This window comes from Dermochelys coriacea, chromosome 6 (genome assembly GCF_009764565.3).
Source record: "Dermochelys coriacea isolate rDerCor1 chromosome 6, rDerCor1.pri.v4, whole genome shotgun sequence".
NCBI lineage: Eukaryota > Metazoa > Chordata > Testudines > Dermochelyidae > Dermochelys > Dermochelys coriacea.
In genome coordinates this window covers 33,723,843-33,743,752 of record NC_050073.1, presented here as the reverse complement: position 1 = coordinate 33,743,752, position 19,910 = coordinate 33,723,843, and the positions used below count along the sequence as shown (strand labels likewise).

General features: G+C 36.3%; 1 protein-coding gene across 14 annotated transcripts in view; it reads left to right on the top strand.

The window, feature by feature from the left end:
* Window positions 1-19,910, top strand: part of PPFIBP2 (PPFIA binding protein 2) — a 205,280-nt gene that overhangs the window by 156,612 nt on the left and 28,758 nt on the right. For 5 of the 14 annotated variants that reach the window (XM_043517349.1, XM_043517350.1, XM_043517352.1 and 2 more), the window contains 10 exons: window positions 1,808-1,916; window positions 4,008-4,040; window positions 5,971-6,032; window positions 9,277-9,352; window positions 13,694-13,800; window positions 14,023-14,087; window positions 14,309-14,377; window positions 14,642-14,702; window positions 17,142-17,183; window positions 19,671-19,824. In XM_043517349.1, the coding sequence (XP_043373284.1) occupies window positions 1,808-1,916; window positions 4,008-4,040; window positions 5,971-6,032; window positions 9,277-9,352; window positions 13,694-13,800; window positions 14,023-14,087; window positions 14,309-14,377; window positions 14,642-14,702; window positions 17,142-17,183; window positions 19,671-19,824 (778 nt within the window). The remainder of the gene's footprint in view (window positions 1-1,807; window positions 1,917-4,007; window positions 4,041-5,970; window positions 6,033-9,276; window positions 9,353-13,693; window positions 13,801-14,022; window positions 14,088-14,308; window positions 14,378-14,641; window positions 14,703-17,141; window positions 17,184-19,670; window positions 19,825-19,910) is intronic. The other 9 variants (XM_043517362.1, XM_043517358.1, XM_043517353.1 and 6 more) reach the window with 3 other exon arrangements.

The following is a 19,910-nucleotide window of genomic DNA, read 5'->3' as shown; positions in this document are numbered from 1 at the left end:
TACTCAGGTCAATATATAACTCACATCTTACCCAATAATCTTTCTACAAAGATTATTACAGTAGTGTGTATACAGGGGTGTATTCCATCACAATAATAAATCCATCTTCTGAAACAGTGACAATGAACTTTCTAGGTCTTTGATAAATGTTTTGTCAAAACAATGTGTGGTCTATTATCTTCAGAGATGACATCTGTGAAAGGGAAAAGTGGAGGAGTGTGGAGGCAGAGGAAAGGGGGCAGAGAGAGAAATAGACTTATGGAGAGAAATGAGTGGAAGAAAATATGGGACTGGAAAGAAATATAAGTGCAGGGAAGGAAGAGGAAAATTAACTGTGGTGATTATATGCAATTGAGTGAAAGAAGGGAGTTTTTAGGAGAAACCAAGATTGAAGAATCGGGTTGAGGAGACGAGTCCAAATCTGCTATTAGGAAGTCTGCACTTCTGTCTTCCTATTGCTCCAGCTACTGAAATAAAAATTTGAAATATCTCCCTGGATGGGATATATAAAGCACATTAGTCACTAAGAACGCATGGTAATCATTCAGAGGTTTAGTAAGCTGAATTCCTATACTCCATGGGGACTTGATGGCAGAAATGGTGAGCCTTTGCTGCCACCCAGCTGCCTGCTCCTTCATGTCAAAATGTGTTTTCACCTACTAAACTAAACTATCTCCCCTTCTTCCCTGTCACATCATGGGCTTTTCTTAACTATAATGTCTTGAGGACCTAGTAACACCTTTCATTCAAGATGCTAGATACTAAAGTGATTTGTCTATTAGAAATGTCATAGATAGATCACAGTAAATTTTTACTGAGACAAATACTTTAAGTGCTTCTAAAGATGCACAAAAATCTGAAAAATGATGCTCTTTCTCAAGTAGCCAGCTGCTCTCAGACGGGCTAACATGAGATAATAGTATCCTTATGTTGCCAGTTGGGCAAGTCTGTATTTCTATCCCTGCTGGATTTTTGTGAAATTTTAGTGTGTGTGGTTTTACCCAGTCATAAGGGCAGCCTGAATTCTGATGTGTGTAACTTAAATATTGTGTTTTGATCCATATGAATAGTTGGTTTTCAGCCCATGCATTACTTCTGCCATAATTGCCATCTAAAATATCTGATGCAGGTAAGAGCAAGTTTTCCCAAATATCTGACAGCAGTGGTCAAACTTAGTAGAATTCAACCCAGGACACTTTTCTTGTGTTTGATTATTTCTCTTTTTTAATACGATGGATGCAGAAATATTGTATCACAACAGTAGAAGCTACACCTAATCCAAACATACAATTAACATAATAAAAGTGACCCATGACTACGGTGAAAAATGCAGGGTTCTCTTCCAAAATGTGGGTAAAGTTTGGGAAAATATTCTGCTCTCTTGGAGTAGCTGTTGCAAATGACTGTGAGTTCCCTTTTAGCACTATATTGCTGGCCCAAGTAAAGCCTTGTACAAACTGTCAGGAAAACAATTACCCTTAATGCTTTCTGTCTATTCCCAGATTACTTACCAAGGAAACAGCCTGATTGTATTTGATCAGGCTGTACAGTTCTGAATCCTTAAAATCCCACTATCATATTTCGTGCTCTGCAGGGCTAATACCATTGAAAAACAGTGAGTACCTGTAAAAAAAAATATCCTTCCTGCAGGATAGGTGGCATTTTTAAGGTTCTAAGCGTTTCATAATATTAAAAGACATTATCAATCAGGGCCTGGAGTCAAGTGAAGTGACTTTTTGTTTGGGAATTGAGAATAAGTGGGTATCCAGTGATGATGACATTCTGAATTTCTGTTCTGTTCTTTCAGGCTGAAATAGCCCAGCTTCAAGAGCAGTTAGCTCTCAAAGATGCAGAAATTGAACGTTTACAGAGTCAGCTCTCTAGGACCTTGGTACATAATGAAATTGCAGAAAGAGGTAAGAATGGATAGGGGAGAAATCAAAGCTGAAATGAAAACATTTGTCTTCAGTTCTGTGAAGCAGAAACTGCTCAGCATTTAAAGCAATGTAAGGAGACACAACTGTACTGCCTTCTACAATTTTGCGGGGGGATGGGAGAAAGAACACTCTACTGACTGGCCAAGTAAGAGAATTTGGTATCCACAGAGCACTAAAACTTCTAATGTAGAGAACTTTGTTCTAAATTGAAAGACCATTTAATGTTCCTTTTAGCCATATATTTGTAATATATTAATCTCAAAGTTCTATGAAAGGATATTTCTAGTTACCTTTTTAAAAAGTTACCAAACTGTTATTTATCATTGTCACCGTGCCTCTGTGTATCACAGCTGAGAATACCAGGTTCAGGACAACCTCCTGAGAAATAGAGCAGACTTACCCCCAAAATAGTGGTTACTCTATTATTAGATATATCAAGACACAAACAAAAGTAAACTTCTGTCTCACCACACTGGTTAACATGCAGTCTCCTTAGGCATCCCACCCCTTGTTTCTCTACCCATACACTAGACTGTATAACGAATGGTTATTTAAAACTAATTTCATCAAACAAAGAGTTCTTCTAATCCCAAGAGATCAGCCACATACTCAGGTCAATATATAACTCGCATCTTATCTAATAATCATGCTGTTGCCAATCCTTTAGTACCTATAATCTAAAGGTTTATTTAGAAGATTAAAGAAAAAGGAGAGAGTTAAAATGGTTAAGGAAATCAAATACATACAGTCATTGCAGAGTTCTTGTATCAGGTTTGAAGCAGTGATGTTACAGAATGTTGGCTTGTAAAGTCTCTGGTAACTTCCATAAGATTGGAAGGTCCTCAGTCCATTGATTAGAATGCTCCTTTTCATGTAAGACCGTGGTCCAGAGATCAGAGCAGGAAAGAGGCAAAATAGAGATGCTTCCAGGGTAATCATATTTGATAAATTGTGACTTTTTCATTGATACCTTACATGACATACTTTGTACAAGATTTGTTGCAATTGTCTAACAGTGGTAATATTAATGATATAAATGGTCATATTCCAATCATATAGCGTCATAATGACTTCCCAGTAATAGCCATGTGCAACCCCTGTGTATTCAAACATTCAAAATCATAACTTGTTAGGACTGCATCATCCCCTGGTTGGACTGAATCTCCATCAGATTCCTTTGTGTACATCTGCACTGTCAATAGGGAACAATGCTACACAGAAGAACTGGTCCCATTCCCTCACTCCCCTTCCATTTTCAGCCAACTTCACCAACGTTCCCTGGAGTGTTGACCTCACCCAGCTGCCATTGGATACCAGGGTGTAGAAGGAGATGATGCTATAGGCACATGACTCCCTCCCTCACCACTGCTCCCCCTCCCAAAGAGAACTGCTGTGTCTCCTTTTCCAGAAGCGAAGGAGACAATCTAGCCCTTTACTGTTGTATCTTCCATAGGGGGTTGAATACCTATTCAGGCAGTGCTCTAACACTGTATTAGCAGTGTCTCGTGCTAGTCATCTGTAGAGTTTGTGCATGTTGAGTGTTACAAGGCTGGTATATGACACTAGAAAATACAGTTTCCCTAACAGTGTTTCGAACCTTTAACAATTAATTGAAAAGGAATTTTTCCATTAGGAGAGTAATTTGAGATTTTCTACAAGATGTTCAAAGAATTTTTTAAAAATGAGTATTAACTACCAGTTAGTCAAGAGTGCCACACCTTTCAGTTTTCCAACTGTGGATCCATTCCTGCTCCCACTGATGTCAATGGTTAAACTCTCTGTGATTCCAAGAGGATCAGGAGCAGGGTCTAAATTTGTGAGTGCCCTAATGAAGCTACTGAATTGGTATATATTTAAATGGAATGATATGTGGTAATAGCAACATCTCCTCTAAAAATATTGCCAAATTTTCTGGTCAAACTTTTTGGTTTTCTTCTGAGATACACAAGGACAATAATGTCAAGATGTACCTATTATGCTTGAATGCATATTCTGACTGAGTTGCCATACAGTATCTAATCTGTGCTTTTTCTACAAACTTTATTTGACTTTTACCATTTACCATCGTAGCGGAACTATATAGGAGAAAGCTAAAAGAAAAACGTAAGCCTCGAGATTCACTTTTGGCATCTTCTTAATGTTCGTTTTCACACAAATTATAGCTAAAATGCACTTCTGCAGCAATAATTCAATGTCTGTTTACATTCAGTTGCTTTATCATAATGTACATGAGACAAATATTTCATTGTTTGCAGCAAGCAGACAGCTATTAGCCCTGCTTAAAGCTTGAGTCTGATTTATCACTTCAAACAAATATGAAATCTCATAGGTTGCTAAATCAAATAGCTGGACTTGAAAAGGACACTGTCAAGGTTAAAAAGCCTTAGTTTTGACCTTCATTTTTTTTATTTGCATGTAAAGCCAATGTGATAGTAGTTTTGTGCATGTGTTCCTTTTCATTTTTCTCTTTGTAGTTTTGGGGAGATAGTTTTGTTTGAAAGCCGGCTTCTTCTTTTTACCATTGAGGTAAATAAGGGGGATAACATTTTGGTAAGGAAATAGATTTTCATTCAGACTTGTTTGGGGTTATTACAAAAAGTGAGAATGAAGTTTATTTTAAAAGAGATTAAAATACCTTGACACAGTTCTTTTGAAAGTCTTATAGCGATGAATGAAAATTAGTTCCAGGTTCATTTTTTTTAAAGCTTTTTCTAAAAAAGCCGCTTTCTTTTTAAACCTGTCTGATTGCTTGCTCACTGCTTGGTGGTTTTTGTATTTGTTTTGATTTGATTGTGTTAGTGCATCTCACATGTGGACTAAATGCTGTTTTCTGCATGAGAAACATATTTGCAATACCTTCATTTGAATGTTTGTTAATATATTAATCATAGCCAACCATTGCAAAATATATGGAACTGGCAATAACTAACTGAAATTAATAATTAAAGTATTTACAAACAATTTGAATGTGAAGCTTGAATGTTCAACCTTAAACTATTCCTTATAAAAAGGTTTACTAATAATGCCTTTTGCAACACTAATTTTTTCCCATTTCCTTATCCATTGTATCACTGTCTTTGAGTACTGGTAGCACAGTTCTTTGTGAACCAAATACATCAATTTAAAAATGTCCAGGAATGTGTTCCTTGCATGGAAGCTACAATAGATAAAATTATTTTAGGCTCTGCTTGTTCATTTACATTTGGTTAGTCCAAATGGGGATGTGGGATAGTTTGTGGAAGTAGTACATGGAGAACTGATGGCAGATTTGTGCCTATGATTAGTTAAGAAATCCTATTGTCAACTTCTGTAAATTTCCAGAAATACAGGTTTGTGAAGACACACAATTTTTGCCTATGCACTTTCATAAAGAACCTTGCACTGTAAAGATTGTGATATGTATGGTATAGCTCTGGATTTGCTGTTGGCATTTTTGTCACAGATTTTATTCAATTATTCAAAATTAGAAAGTTTTTAATAGATCCTGGAGTCCATGGAAATCTTTTCCTTGTGCAGTGAAGACTACAAGAAGACATTCAGAATTACTGCAGAATGTCAGGCTTTATTTTTTATTATTTGTTGTTGTTGTTGTTGATCTTCAGGCTTCACACGTATTCTTTAACCACATGTAAACTATAGATCATTCTCCCCACCTGGAAGGTAATTTCTTTTAAAATTATTTCCATAAATATGACACAGAGGAGCCTCTCAAATCTCTAGGGAAACAGGTGTCAAATCTTTACCACACAAATTTTTAGGAAAATAAAATGTTTAAAACTAAAACCATTATATAGTACTCATTATACGTAGCACCTTTAATATCACAGCAATTGGCAAGCCCGAACTATTCGTAGTTGAAAATTCCAAAAAGTGTGATTGTCACAGTTTAACTTTACTTATACTATGTACTGGGCACTCAGATGGCCCAGTGATAGGCCCTGTATAAGAAACTAAGTAGAATAGAACAGAAATGACTTAATCTAGATTAAATATAATAAACATTTTTCTCTTAACGTTTTAAAAACTATTTTAGATCAAGAAGTTCAACGACTGAAGATAGGAATGGAATCGTTACTAGCTGCAAATGAAGAAAAGGTGAGGAAATGGTTAGGATTAACTTGCACTTTTGCAGTAATAATGGAGGTATATCTAGAAGGTATAATTTATTGCAGCTCTGCAATGATCTAAAATGCTGCTTTTCATAAGGCCAGCATCACAGTGAGTTGCCTGGTGTCGCATGGGGTTATGGGATCTATGTGGCTAACCTTGAAAGTGTAGCAGCCATGTTAGTCTGTATTCACAAAAAAGAAAAGGAGTACTTGTGGCACCTTAGAGACTAACAAATTTATTTGAGCATAAGCTTTCGTGAGCTACAGCTCACTTCATCGTAATGCATCTGATGAAGTGAGCTGTAGCTCATGAAAGCTTATGCTCAAATAAATTTGTTAGTCTCTAAGGTGCCACAAGTACTCCTTTTCTTTTTTGCGAATACAGACTAACATGGCTGCTACTCTGAAACTTGAAAGTGTGATGCTGCCTTTCCCCACCACCCCCAGCTGCAGCATCTTTAAAATGCCTGGGAGCTCTTTCGCCTGGGGTACAGAGATCCAGGGTTACAGGCATCCATCCTTCTCTGCCTTATAAGGTTCACTGACCTTTCAGCAACACTTTGTGGCCCTCCAGCCGCTCTTACATGGCTTTCCATTACAGAATCTGAATCAGGAGTGCTTTGACACTGTCAGTTTAGATTCTGCAACAGAGAGTGACCATTGAGTCTGAAACTGAACTCAGGTGGGGAGAGCCAGAAGAGTCCAGGAAAAGCCAAGAGAAAAGTTAGAAAAAATAATTTGACAACACCTTTAAATAGAACAATGTTCCTACCCTTTGATTCTGCTGCTATGTGCTAGTTCTTCTGAACTATCTTTGAGTGGGAGGTTTTAAGGCACAATCCTGCAAGATGCTGAGCAGCTTCAAATCCCCTTTACTTATTTTTTAAGTTGTTTCTGACTCTTGCAAAAAAAAATAAATAAATAAAAATTAAAGTTTGGTGGGTTTTAATTGAGGTTTTTAAGAAAATTACAATTAGGACACCATAATAGCAAAAAGGCAGGCCAGGGTGTGCATTAGTAAGTTGTTAATACATGTCAATAGATGTGAGGTGTGGGCAAGTAGCCTCTTAATACACATCCTCATATGAAAGCAGGGAACACTGAAAGGGCAAATGATAATTCTAGAGAATTAAGCACCCCTGAAATGAACATGACTTATAACAGGCTGTGCTGTTTAAATGGTCAAAAAGCCAAAATTTACATCCAGGTAGTAAAAGATGTGGCATTATCTTTTAGCAGAGCTGTTACCAGTCTGTGTAACATTTTGCATTCTAAGAGGAACATCAAATATCTTTGCTCACTTTCTATTCTGAGGGGCTGTATTCACAGGGACAGGAAGCCCATTCCATTAGCACATATGGAGTGTTTAAAAAGCTGAGTAGTGGCCAGTATAGGAGTACATGGCTGTTGTGTGTAAAGCAACCATCTTGACTAATGTGGCTGCATGTGCCATTTAGGACAGCAAGTAAAGTAATCAGATGTTTAATTTTTTTTTGAAAGTTGCTGGATACCTCTGTTTGGGTTTGAGATGTATGCACACTATTTTGGAGTGGATATTCCAGTCTCTGCTTTTCATTACAGAGAGACCCTACTGTCTCCATAGTTATGGTAAAAGCTGGATTTCTATTATAAGCCCAGTTTGTTTTTTGTCGACTTCCTAGGGCATGAAGCAGCAGCACCTTCTCTTCTCCTACCTGGCAAACTCCTACCTTCCATGTTTCCAATTTACTGTTGTGTTTGTGGGTGGAGGAGAGAAATTAATGTTGTTGCCATTCTGGACTGCTATGAGATCCTGTGCAAATTCCAGCAGAGAGCAATGAAGTCCATCCTTACATAGAGACTGTTTTTCTTGTCAGTAAACCTTGGTCTCACATTGAGGAATGTACTAGTTGGTGGCATGTATGTTTTTGTTCTCTGCTGCATTGAATCAGATCTTCTAAGTTGCCTCGTCTCTTGTAACTGGTCTACGAAGGGGAATTAAGCCCTACTACTAGTGTTTGTGGAGATTTTCCTTTAACTCTTATGATAGAGTCCTGTGCATTTCATGGTGGAAAGTCATTACTTTTATCCTAAGTTCTCTGTGGGGGAGCAAAGGAGGGGCAGCTTAGATAGAAACTGCATACCTAAACAGCTGAGAATCTTTACACTATTTTTCAGATTAAATTCTATGGGGAGGGAGGGAACATTATTAGAGCAAATCAGTCAGTGGTGTCTTTCATCATTCACTGTCCAAGCCCCAAATACATCCGATACCCAAAGGGATAGGCCAAGTGGTCAGCTCTTCATTCTGCTGTGCTGTTTTTCCTCTCCTCTGCTCTTCAACTCTAATGGCTGCAACTTCAGGAGGAAGAAAAGGGGATGTTAGACCAGATACTCAGCCCCACTAAATTGGCTTTGTGCTATTATAGCAGTGCAAGTGGGACTAATAACGAAGGATAGATTTTTTTTCAAAAGAACTTGGCACCCACAGTTGAAGCCAGATTGTCTAGTTAAGCTTAGTGCTCCCATTCAGGCGTCTTAGTGAAGTGGCCAGATTTTCAAAAGATTTTAAGGGAGAGCTGTTGCGGGCTGAGCCATTTTTGAAAATTGGCTTTAAGTGGGCGAACTGGGGATTCTCAGTCAGGGGAAATCCTCAGAAAAAATATAGCTGTCATATCTGACTCTATACCATTCCCTCCTGGCCCACCATGTGGGATCATGTTGAATGTAGGAAGAGGATGTGTCCAGGTCACACTGTACTTCAGTGATCCCCATCAATCAAGCCAGTGTAACTTAACACAGCTGTAGGGCTGCTCTAAGTTATGACCTTAGGGGTGTGGGGAGATGAGCTGGTGAAAAAGGTAAGTCAAGTGCTGCTCCAGAACATTGGAGGATTCAGTTCCATGACTCACAAAAATCAAACCAAATGTCTTTATTTCTATGCCTCTGTAAATAACTGATTTGTCATTGATATCAAATTAATCTGGGTTTTTAAAATATACTAAGAAATTTATACATTTCAGCAAATAGTATGTACAATGCCAGCTAAAAGTTGAGGAATAAATGTTCCATACAAGACGCATGAGATTCTGGACATGATTCCTATTAAGAATAGGCACAAATCCCCAGGCATCACGGTGAATGTATACACGTAAGTGTATACACGGAGTGTATAATTTACTGTAGCTATAAATGTAATGGTATTAAATTTGGCACTTTGAATATGAATTCCCTTTAATGTTTTTTTGCAGGACCGTCGAATAGAGGAGTTAACAGTGTTGCTAAGCCAGTACAGAAGGGTGAAGGAGATAATGATAGCAGCTCATGGTAAAATAAGTGTTGTGGATAGTGTTTGATGCGTGGTCTTACTGAATACTGTATGTTCTGTAATGAATATTCCTTAATAAGGCATAAAAAAAAGGCCACACGATAAGGCATAAAAAAAAGAATCTGTTTAAGGCAAATTATAATTTTCATCTGTAACATTCTAGGCATTTAATTTTGGTTAACATGCTATACTACACATCATAAAACTAGGGTCAAAACTGATTAGGAGATTTTGCCACACCACTCCAGAGGTGTGTGGCTGATTCCCTTAGTTAGTTTTGAAAGTTGTAACCTAAAAGTTTGTTTTACGTCATTTCATAGCGGGTTGAAATGTAATTCTGAAATTCTGTGTTGCTCTAAATGGTGTCATTAGGATTCCTTAACACGAGCGTGCTTCTCAGTCAATCAGATTTATTGTTTGTTTTTAGACTAGCACTCAGGAATCCCAGTAAGAATTAGGACCCCGTTTTGTACAGGGTACAAAAACTCTGCCTGGGTAAAGCTCAGCGTCTAAAGCAGGGGTAGGCAACCTGTGGCACGTGTGCCAAAGGCGGCACGCAGGTTGATTTTCAGTGGCACTCACGCTGCCTGGGTCCTGGCCACCGGTCTGGGGGGCTCTGCATTTTAATTTAATTTTAAATGAAGCTTCTTAAACATTTTAAAAACCTTATTTACTTTACATACATACAATAGTTTAGTTATATATTATGGACTTATAGAAAGAGACCTAAAAACGTTAAAATTTATTACTGGCACACAAAACCTTAAATTAGAGTGACTAAATGAAGACTCGGCACACCACTTCTGAAAGGTTGCCGACCCCTGGTCTAAAGGCAAGACCAGCAGTGGTTATAACAGAAGTGAGAAGAAGAGGGTGCAAAAGCAATAAGCGCTTGTGTTAACATAGGTTTGGAGTGTGCATGACTAGATGCTTTAATTCTTTTAATTATATTCTTCTTTAATTAATAATAATAATAAGACACAAATTTCAGCAGTGCAAAATGGCTCCAAGAAACCTTAATGGGATGATGATGATAAGTCAGACTATAGTTAATACTCAGATTTCTTTCATATCAGTTTAATTCCAAATGCAGCAAAAATGATCAGCTGTCAAAGAGCAAGCTAGAATTATGGGAGCAATGTTTCTGAACAGGTCATTGTTTTCCTTGATGTAAGAATGTTTTTACAGTAGGTTCATTACAAAGAACTTCATTCTCAGATGCAAGTGAACAGTGTTAAGAGAACCTTTTTTTTTTTCCTTTGCATATGATGATTTGTTAAATGAGTATAGTAAATTTTTCCAAACCAAATATTCACAGCTGACTACTTGGGCAAACGCTGATATAAGCAAGAACCACAGCCTTATCAATCTATTACAAAACATTAATTAATTAATTAGGAGGTGGTTGGGGATCATCCTTGTCCATTGCATCACTTACGTTGAGAATGGAATAGGTGTTTTAGGGTAGTCTCACTTTTAGATTACCTCTATTATCATAGCTCCACTGACATCAGTGAAGCTATGATAATTTACAACAGTTGAGGATGTGCCCATAGGAAGCCACACCAAATAACCTTCCACTTCACATCACAAGGGCTCAGTCAACAACAGCAGGTTTACTGGCTGTCTTCTGAACCTAACAAGGTAATAATGCACACTAGTCCAAATAAACTGGGAAATAGTCTATCCTTGTGGCAGCAGCAAGGCTTAATATAGCTGGCAATAGTTTTCCATAGAGGATTATGATCAAACCACCTCAGTCAGGTAAATGAGGGATAATTGACATTTTAGTAAACAGATTTATCCACCATGAAATATTAGCCCATCTGATTAGGAGGAAATATCATCCATCCTGTCTGCATTTAGAATAGTAGAGCCATGAAGGTAACACCAAGCATAAGCAAAGCAATTTCTCTTTTTAAAAAAATGCACATTTTAAGAACCTAATCCAAAACCCATTGAAATTAATGGGAATATTCAGTTGACTTCCAAGAGCTGTGGGTCAGACCCTAAATTGGTACCATTACCACCATTAGAAATTTTACTGAACACCAAGCTTTGCATTTTCCCTGCATTAGGCAGGGGTCCTAGAACAGTTTTTATAGGGGGGTGCTGACAGCCATTGTACCAAACTGTAAACCCTGTATATAATGGAAACCATTTCAAGCAAGGGGATGTGGCAGCACCCCTCGTTCCAGCATCTATGGTGTTAGGTTGCGTTTGGAAGGTCTCATATGATCCATAATATGGTCGCAAATGAGTTTGCCTGTAATATTATTCCTTTACTACTTACTAACACAACATTGTGAGATCTGAAGAGCAGGTCAACATAGCAGCCAGAGTAGTCTTCTTTTTCAGCTGACTTGAAAGACAAAAGAAAAGCTGAAAGCAATTTTCATGTTTTCTGACCTATCACGCATTTTCATTAGCTGAATAGGGTCTGCTGTTGTTAGGCAGTATTTCGTTTGACATAATTATAACACTTTCCAGAGACATAATGAAACTCTTATGAGTCCTTTTGCAGTGATCCAATTTTCTATAATTAAATACAAAACATTTGGAAAAAGTCTTTAAAATAATTAAGTATAGAATAATGTGAAAAATAAATTGACCAGATATCCTTGTCTTTTCCAGAATTCAGAATTGTGTCTCAAATGAACATAAGTTTTCATAGCTCCTGTTTATTTTCAGAGAAGTCTGGTACATTATAATGTACTACATTTGGTTGTTTGCTCCAGAGAAATCTTTATTATCTGAAGAAGTACCACCAAAGAACTGAAAAGATATTTCAGAGGAAGATCCTAAGACTGGAGCTGTCCTAGGGGTTTGTGTTGGCTTTTAGGGTTGGGTTGGGTTTTTTCCTAGAAAAATCTGGGCTGTTTATATGGGGAAGAGCTTCAAAGCATATTCAGAGACAGATCTTCTTGCAAAATACATAAGTAGCTCATGTTAAGGCAAAAGAAAAAACATTACAAAGTTACACATAGCTGTGTAACTTCTATTTTATCCTCCAAGTCTGCCTCATGTCCACTAATAAATATAAATCCTTTTCTTTGAACAGCATAGTTGAAGACCAGTTTCTTTTGTATCTGTTAGTGATCGTAGGCTATATAGATCGGCTAGTAAAAGATAGTGAAATAAAAAGCAACTGTTTTACAGTTCATATCAGCTGGTTCAATTCACATTACTTAATATTATCCTCAGACTCGCATGCTTATGGCAGAGAAACCTAAAAATGTACTACATGTCTTGCTGTAAATTACTGATTGTACATCTGAGATTATATTGTTATCAACAGTAACAATGCCTTTTGAGTACTTCACTTCTTTCCTAGAATTACTTTGAGAGAACAGCTTTCATGGTGGGAAATTTTAAAGTACTGCATGTTCTGTTTCAATATTATTCAATTTATCGGTCTTTGTAAAGGCTCACACATGCGCAAGATCTGTTCAGACATTCTTTGAACAAGTTCCAAGTCAAGACTTGGCTGTAAGTTGATACTTTCTATATTTCTGCAGCAGTTATTGAAATTAGCTGTTATAACAGGTTAAATCTCAAAGGAAACCTTGCTCTACTCAAAGGCCTAGAGGAGAACATAATTCAGAAAGAAAAGTGTCTCTTCTTCCACTTCAGCCTCTGTTTCAGATTTACTTTCCAGTTGCATACATCTACCCTGCAGACTTCTGTGTCAGAGTTAAAGGTTGCTTTGCATGTGACATGGATTTATTTCATTGTGAATTAGCTTAAGTGCTCGATCACTAATGTCAAATGAATGCTGGAAATATTTGTTACTTCTGTGCAGCATCTTCAGATTAGGGTGGAGGGACTCTCCCCGGGGAACTCAGAGATCCGGCAACTGCCATGATTAAAAAAAAAAAAAGTACTCTGTAGATTGATGAGCTGGAAAATAGAGAATTTAATGAGAGGTGATCTGTTGACATGTGAATAATTACTGATCGTCATTACTGCTATTCTGTGTCAGGATAAAATGATATTGGATTGTGAGTACAGAATTTCAGGGTACATTTCTGTATTTAAATAAATGCCATCTTATAACTTCACTTTTGAATGAAGTATGAGAAACTAGATTGTGATAGAGAATGCTTATTCTAACACATGTGCCTTTTAGTAAGAGAAATATAGCATGTACAGTGACAAAAACAAAATAATATTCAGTTTATTTTATTTACATATAGATATAGTGCTCCACTTTAAAGTCTCACTTAAAAATACTGTATAGGATAGTTGCTTTTTTAAGCAGAAGGAATATATAGGAACCCAACTAATGTTCATTTAGCCAGTTAGTCTATTTAAGCACTTCTATCCTTTCACTCTTCCAGGCTCTTCAGAGAAAATTCTGTCTGGTAGCAGTGAAGAGGAACTTGAGGCAAGTTTGAAGAAGTGGAATCTCATGAATAAGCACCAAGCAGAATTACTTAAACCCGAGGTATTTAACAAATATATTATTTAGGAGTAAATTCTTCTTTTAACTCCGCCATATCAGAGATGGTCTACATGATTGATCTCACTATGGTTCCTAGAGAATAACTCAGGGCAGAATTTGACTCTAGACTAATGTATTTGTATATATGGTGTGTTTGGTGGGTTAGTTTTGAGATTCAAACACACATGGACTAGAATCACAAACTTGGACTCCTATTTTACACAGGTACCTCCAGGAGAATTGTCACCAACTATGGAGTCTTTACTGCCACAAAAAACTCTGGAAATCAGGTAACACACTAGTTTAGTTTTGTAAATTGTCCTAGGTCTAAATAACATATTCAGATATTTACATTTATTCTTGCCTGTTCATACAAAGCTAACAATACGCGGTCAGATGAGGACGCACTGCTTGTTGTGTACGCGTATAGTGCTGACTTAGCAATGTCATTGATTAAGAGGTGTACATAGCATATAACACTTACAACAAGCTATATTATTCTGATTAACAGTGGAAGTATTCCAGTTCCTTCAAATAACCTTATTTCTCCACATGAGGAATCCTTGGAAAGCAGAAGTAGGTAAGAACAATATTATTGGAGATACTTATCACCAAGATTAACTGAAATCTACAGAACACTTAGTTCATCAGTAATCTACAGGTGACTTTGCCAGTTTTTGCAGTTTTGGTGGTTTTAAAGATTTCTATCAATTGCAGATTATTCCCAGAGTGGTATCCCACCATTTCTGTACCATCTTGATAATGTATATGATTCCACAGACATTATTTTGTATTAATTGTTGTTGTTTTAATTTTCCAATATCGTTATTTTATAATTTTTAAGGGTTCCACAGAAAAAAATGTCAAGTAGTCTAGAGGACTTGCAGAGTGAATCCCTGGAAAAGGTTGGTTCATAAGTATTTACAACTTTTAGCATTTAATTTGAAATCTTAAGAAATTAATGTCAATTTTCTGTCTGTTTGCATATGCTAAATATAACCAACACCAATACTGTATGTAAAAAAGGCTTATGATACTATAGTTCAAACCCTCCCTCTCCCACCCCCATGTCTGAGCTTAGAATGAACCAAGTATTTGCTTTGTCCACACAAACACATCCTAATATTCAGCTTTTCAGCTAAACAAGGAATAAAGGGAAAATGCATTGACATGAAGTATCTCCAATGTATAAATGGTATGGGAATTAATATCCTTTTGAATTGCACATCTCAATATGCCTTTAAGTTTCAAGACACATGATCACAAGAATTGTGCACTGGGCTACCATACAAATAAACAATATACTTTTTTACATTTTTTTTTAAAGTAGATGTTTTTATCAGAGTCGGACCTTTTCAAGCCTCACCATTACACTGAATTCATAAAAACACTCTATTTTTGTAGCATATTCTTCAGATTCAGCATCTGAAACCGTGAGCATATTGACTCTTATTTCCTGTTAAATGTACAGTGGGAAGCTTTTAGCAGGTCCTGATTGACAACCATTAGCCAATTCTATTTTATGACATTGTACCGTATTTATTCACTGTGTAATTTCGCCTTATCAGCAAAACGTAATGCTTTTGCTCAGGCTAAAATGGATTTAACCATGAACACAATTAACATACACTTTGTTTTATGTATTTTAAAATAACTTTAAGTCCTATGAGTTGCAAGGACTTCAATGGTAACAGACTTTTTAAACTATTAATTAGATCACAATTTAAAAATAAATTAAATTGCTAAATATTGAGGCTATAGTATTATTTCTGCCCAGGATTGTGGTTTGATTGTTTGCTTGTAAATATATTTGTTACTTCCCAAGCTAGACTTCTGATATAAATAGCATTATTGAAGCTGATAGTAGTGTTATATTATTTAAACAGTGGGAGCAGTGTTGTTAATGTCAAGGCTCAATGCATTTCAGGTTGGCTTATTTTTCACTTTGATTAAGTCTTATTTCAACACGATCAAATGGATCATATTTTTAGTCGCTAAATTTAGGTTTTCTCCCACTGCCACTTTAATTTTGCCAGAGTTTTGTTGCTTTTTTTGTATGACACAGTTACTAGGTTTGTGTAATATTACTTATCCATGCACATTGATACATCATTTTTAAATGGAATTAATGTAACTATATCCAGTAAAAAAAAATGGTTAATTCCAAAATTTCTTCTAAATTTTCCTAAAACCTTTTCTGTGATCTTTTGATTTGTTAATATAATTGTAACCTAACAAAATATGTTTAAAACTTATTTTGCACTCATTTGATTGTAGTAATACATACGGTAAATGAATCAAGGACTAACATTTTTAGTTCCTTGTAGAATTTAAAGGTCTATTTTCTCCTTGATGTGCTCCTGTATATGTTGTTAATTTTAAAAGGCTATACAGGATGCATATGCAAAGGTAGGTGTGCAGGTATTCTAAATTGGGCCCTGAGCTACTCAGATCTGACAAGCTAAGCACTGTAGGCTTGGTCGGTATTTGGAGGAGAAACCAACAAGATGACACAGAAAATAGCATTAGTGAGTTTAGGCCTCAGATCAACAAAGCATGGAAGCATATGCTTAAATTTAAGCACATGACTAGTTCAGAGGAAATCAGTGGGACCTATATGTTTAAGTGCTATCCTGAATATGGATGGGATTATTCATGGGATTAAAATTCAGTACATGCTTAGTTGCATCGCTGAGTCAAGGCCTTAATAGTCGGTACTCTATCATTGAGGCTGTAATAGACCAAAGCTAGTGGTACTGTATTGCTGAAGGTATAATATTTTACATGGGATCTAAGACTTAGGTCCTTTTTACTTGCAACAATTAAAGATCCCAAAACATTTCTTTTTTAAAGTAGAAGTTAGCCTTGTTGACCTGGCCAAAGTACTGTTTGCCTAATTACATTCCTACCTAATTCTTCATTCAGCTTCAATTAGATAAGATATTCTTCATTTCCTATCCTAGATCATTATGTAATATTATATTGTTGTGGTCTGTTAAACAGCTGACATATCTAACACCGCAGGAAGCAATAAATAAGTGTTGGATAAAGTAATTCTTAATCTTTAGGTTGAATCCTGCTCCTGTGGAAGTTGAAAGCAAAAAATCCCATTGATCTCAACAGAATCTAGATGGGGGTCATTTTGGTAAAGTGGCTGGGGAAAGACAGATGAGCTATATATTATTGAATGAGGAGAGAATACACCTCTTAATATCTTCAAATAGAATTACTATCTAGAAATCAGACTAAAACTGTTGTTTTGTGTTGTATGTATGTTTATACTAACATTTGTCTGTTACTTTTTTCCATCAAACTTTGAAATTACCCTCCCTGCAACTCCATAGCATGTAGACGGGAAACCAGTAGAACCTGTTTTAGAACAAGAGGTATATTGACTGTATCTTAACTCTTTAACATTTGCCTTCTGTGACTGTGCATTGATGGAGTGACTACTTTTTCACTTCTCATTCAGTGTCTCTTAAATTGTTTTTGTATTGTTAAAGTACCAACATTTTTTAAAAGGTGGGGGTAGGACTCGGGAGGAAAAACTCTATAGTCTAATAAAGAAAATAAAATCAGTTCTTTAATCACTCTTCAGTCAATCAGAAAAGGCATAACGAGATCTAGTGTTTGAAAGCTGAAGCTAGACAAATTCAGAAAAGAATTACAGTGCAGTTTTAGAACACCGAGGGTAATTTATGATTGGAACAATTTACTTAGACATGTGATGGATTCTCCATCACTTGCTGTCTTTAAATCAAAACTGGATTTCTGTCTAAAAGAACTGGTATAGCCAGCTTGAACAGGAGTTTTCATTTTGATCCAGAAATTGTTGATGAGGTTATTTGCCCTGTATTATGGTGGAGATCAGATTGTCATCATCTAATGTTCTATTCCGGTCATAATCTATGAAAATAGACAAATCTATGATAAAAATTGCATTGATTTCAATGCGAGCTGAATAAGACCCTCTGTGCAGAAAATATGACACACAGCAATAGTTTATATCCTCCCTTTTATCCTTTTTATCCTCACTAGTTTGAGGGATGGGGGTGGATTTAAAAAAAAAAACTTAGCAGCAAAACATGCAAATAATACTTATGTACAAAGTTACATAAAGTTATTACATATGAAATATAATAGCTTTGTAAAGTAATTACACATTACTTTTGGGGTACAATTGTATATCTCCCAGGTATATTTTAATAGCCATGGTTTCTATTGTATGTCTCCTGCAGTATGCTTAGTAAAGGTAGGGCTAGTATATGAGGGTACATGATATATTTCTGTGAGCTAAATCTGTTTTGCATTCTTTATCCTCATCATTCCTTTCCTTTCATGTACTCTCAGATAATGCCAAAATAAACATTTAGCAATAAGGCCCTGATCCAAAGAACACCCACAGCTCCCATTGTCTTCAGTAAAAGTCAAAGGGTGCTCAACACTTCTCCAGAATTGGTTGGTATTTCTAAATTTCTCCCACTTCTGGAATGTGCACCAAGTCCTCAGTGTGATGGCTTTTCATCCTTTCATTCAGAAGAAACCCTGAACAAATAGTGATATCAACATTCTACTGAGAAATAAGACTTTTACCTGGACAACTTTTCAAAGCTAGGAACAGCAAGTACACCTGTGAAACCCATACTTCATCTTAAAAATAGTCTCACTAAACTCTTAACAATGAGATTTGTATGCACAAATACAGGCTTTTGCAGGCACATATGCAGTTTTTTTAATGCATCCATCATGCCTATTTAGAGAACTTGGCCCACCAGAGTAGGTGACCTTACAAAGGTTTACTGTAACAAAATTCAATGTTTTCCTATACTTAGCTTAGTCTATGCAACTAAAGGTAAATGGTCGCTTTGTACTGCTCACTTTGAGTACAATATATTGAATGTTGATGTTTTGAGGGCTTCATGCTGTGAACACTTACTACAGGCATAGGCCCTACCACTATGAGTAGTACCATTGACTTCAAGGACATTATGCACAGTGCTAAGCACTGTGGCTGGGTTTGAGTGTAGATTGGGACCTGCTCTAGTATTAGACAGGCAAAAACTGTATGGAATAGTTAGTGGAGTTCACGTAACCACTCTAAACAGAAATGACTCTATAATACAAGTTAGTCCATGCTTTTCCCTCTAAAAGTTATGTTAAAACTATTAGTAATTAAAAAAAAATAAATTAGTGCAAAGTACCTTAAATCTATGAAAATTATCTTAACTATATGTAGTTATTTAGTAAATTTTTTTAGCCTAACTTTTGTTTTCGTAAAAATGTGTCTTCTATTTAATATTCTCTTTGTTTTGCCTCTGTATTTATACCTTGCTACTAGAGATTGGTGATTACATTTGGCCTAAGTTTGATTGAAACTCAAATGCTTCTGGGTTCACATTTCACTAAGGTGCAACTCTGTGTGGGAGTAAGGGTACAGGTGGGAGGGAGCATACAGAGAAGAAGAGGGGGTGAAATAACACTGGAAAAACAAGGTGAAATATGGACCAGAGAGTATGCAGTGAAACTATGGAGTGGGAAAGGAGGAAAAGAAGGGCAAAGAAAGAAATTCTAATGGCAAAATAAATACAATGTATTTAACAATACTTTACACTTTAACATAGTGCATAGGTTCCCACTGTGTTACCGTAGCTTTAGAGGGTGGGTGGGGGTTGTTATATCTTTTATACAAAGCACAAACTTCCCTTTAGCTAGAAAAACATGTTGTTGTGTTTAAATTAAATCACCCTTAGGAGAAAAACATGGTTTTAAAAAATATTTGCAACCTCCACATAGCTTTGCCTGTCCCTTGAATGAATACAGTGTCATTTTTACAAATATTATACAAATAATTTGTATTTTTTTAAAAAATACAGAATAAACCATATGTGAAGAGTAACAAATATCAGACCTTGCCAGGGAAGCTTCTTCGACCCACACATAACGGAGATCATGGAACATACAATACTCCCACTTCCCTAAATGTATTTGGAATGAATGACAATGAGGACAACAGTGTACTGAGCCTGAGTATGTATTCATACTTCCCTGCAAGTGTTTGAATAATTGTGTATAAATATAAACAAACTCCTTTGTGTGATCCAGTTGATATAGCA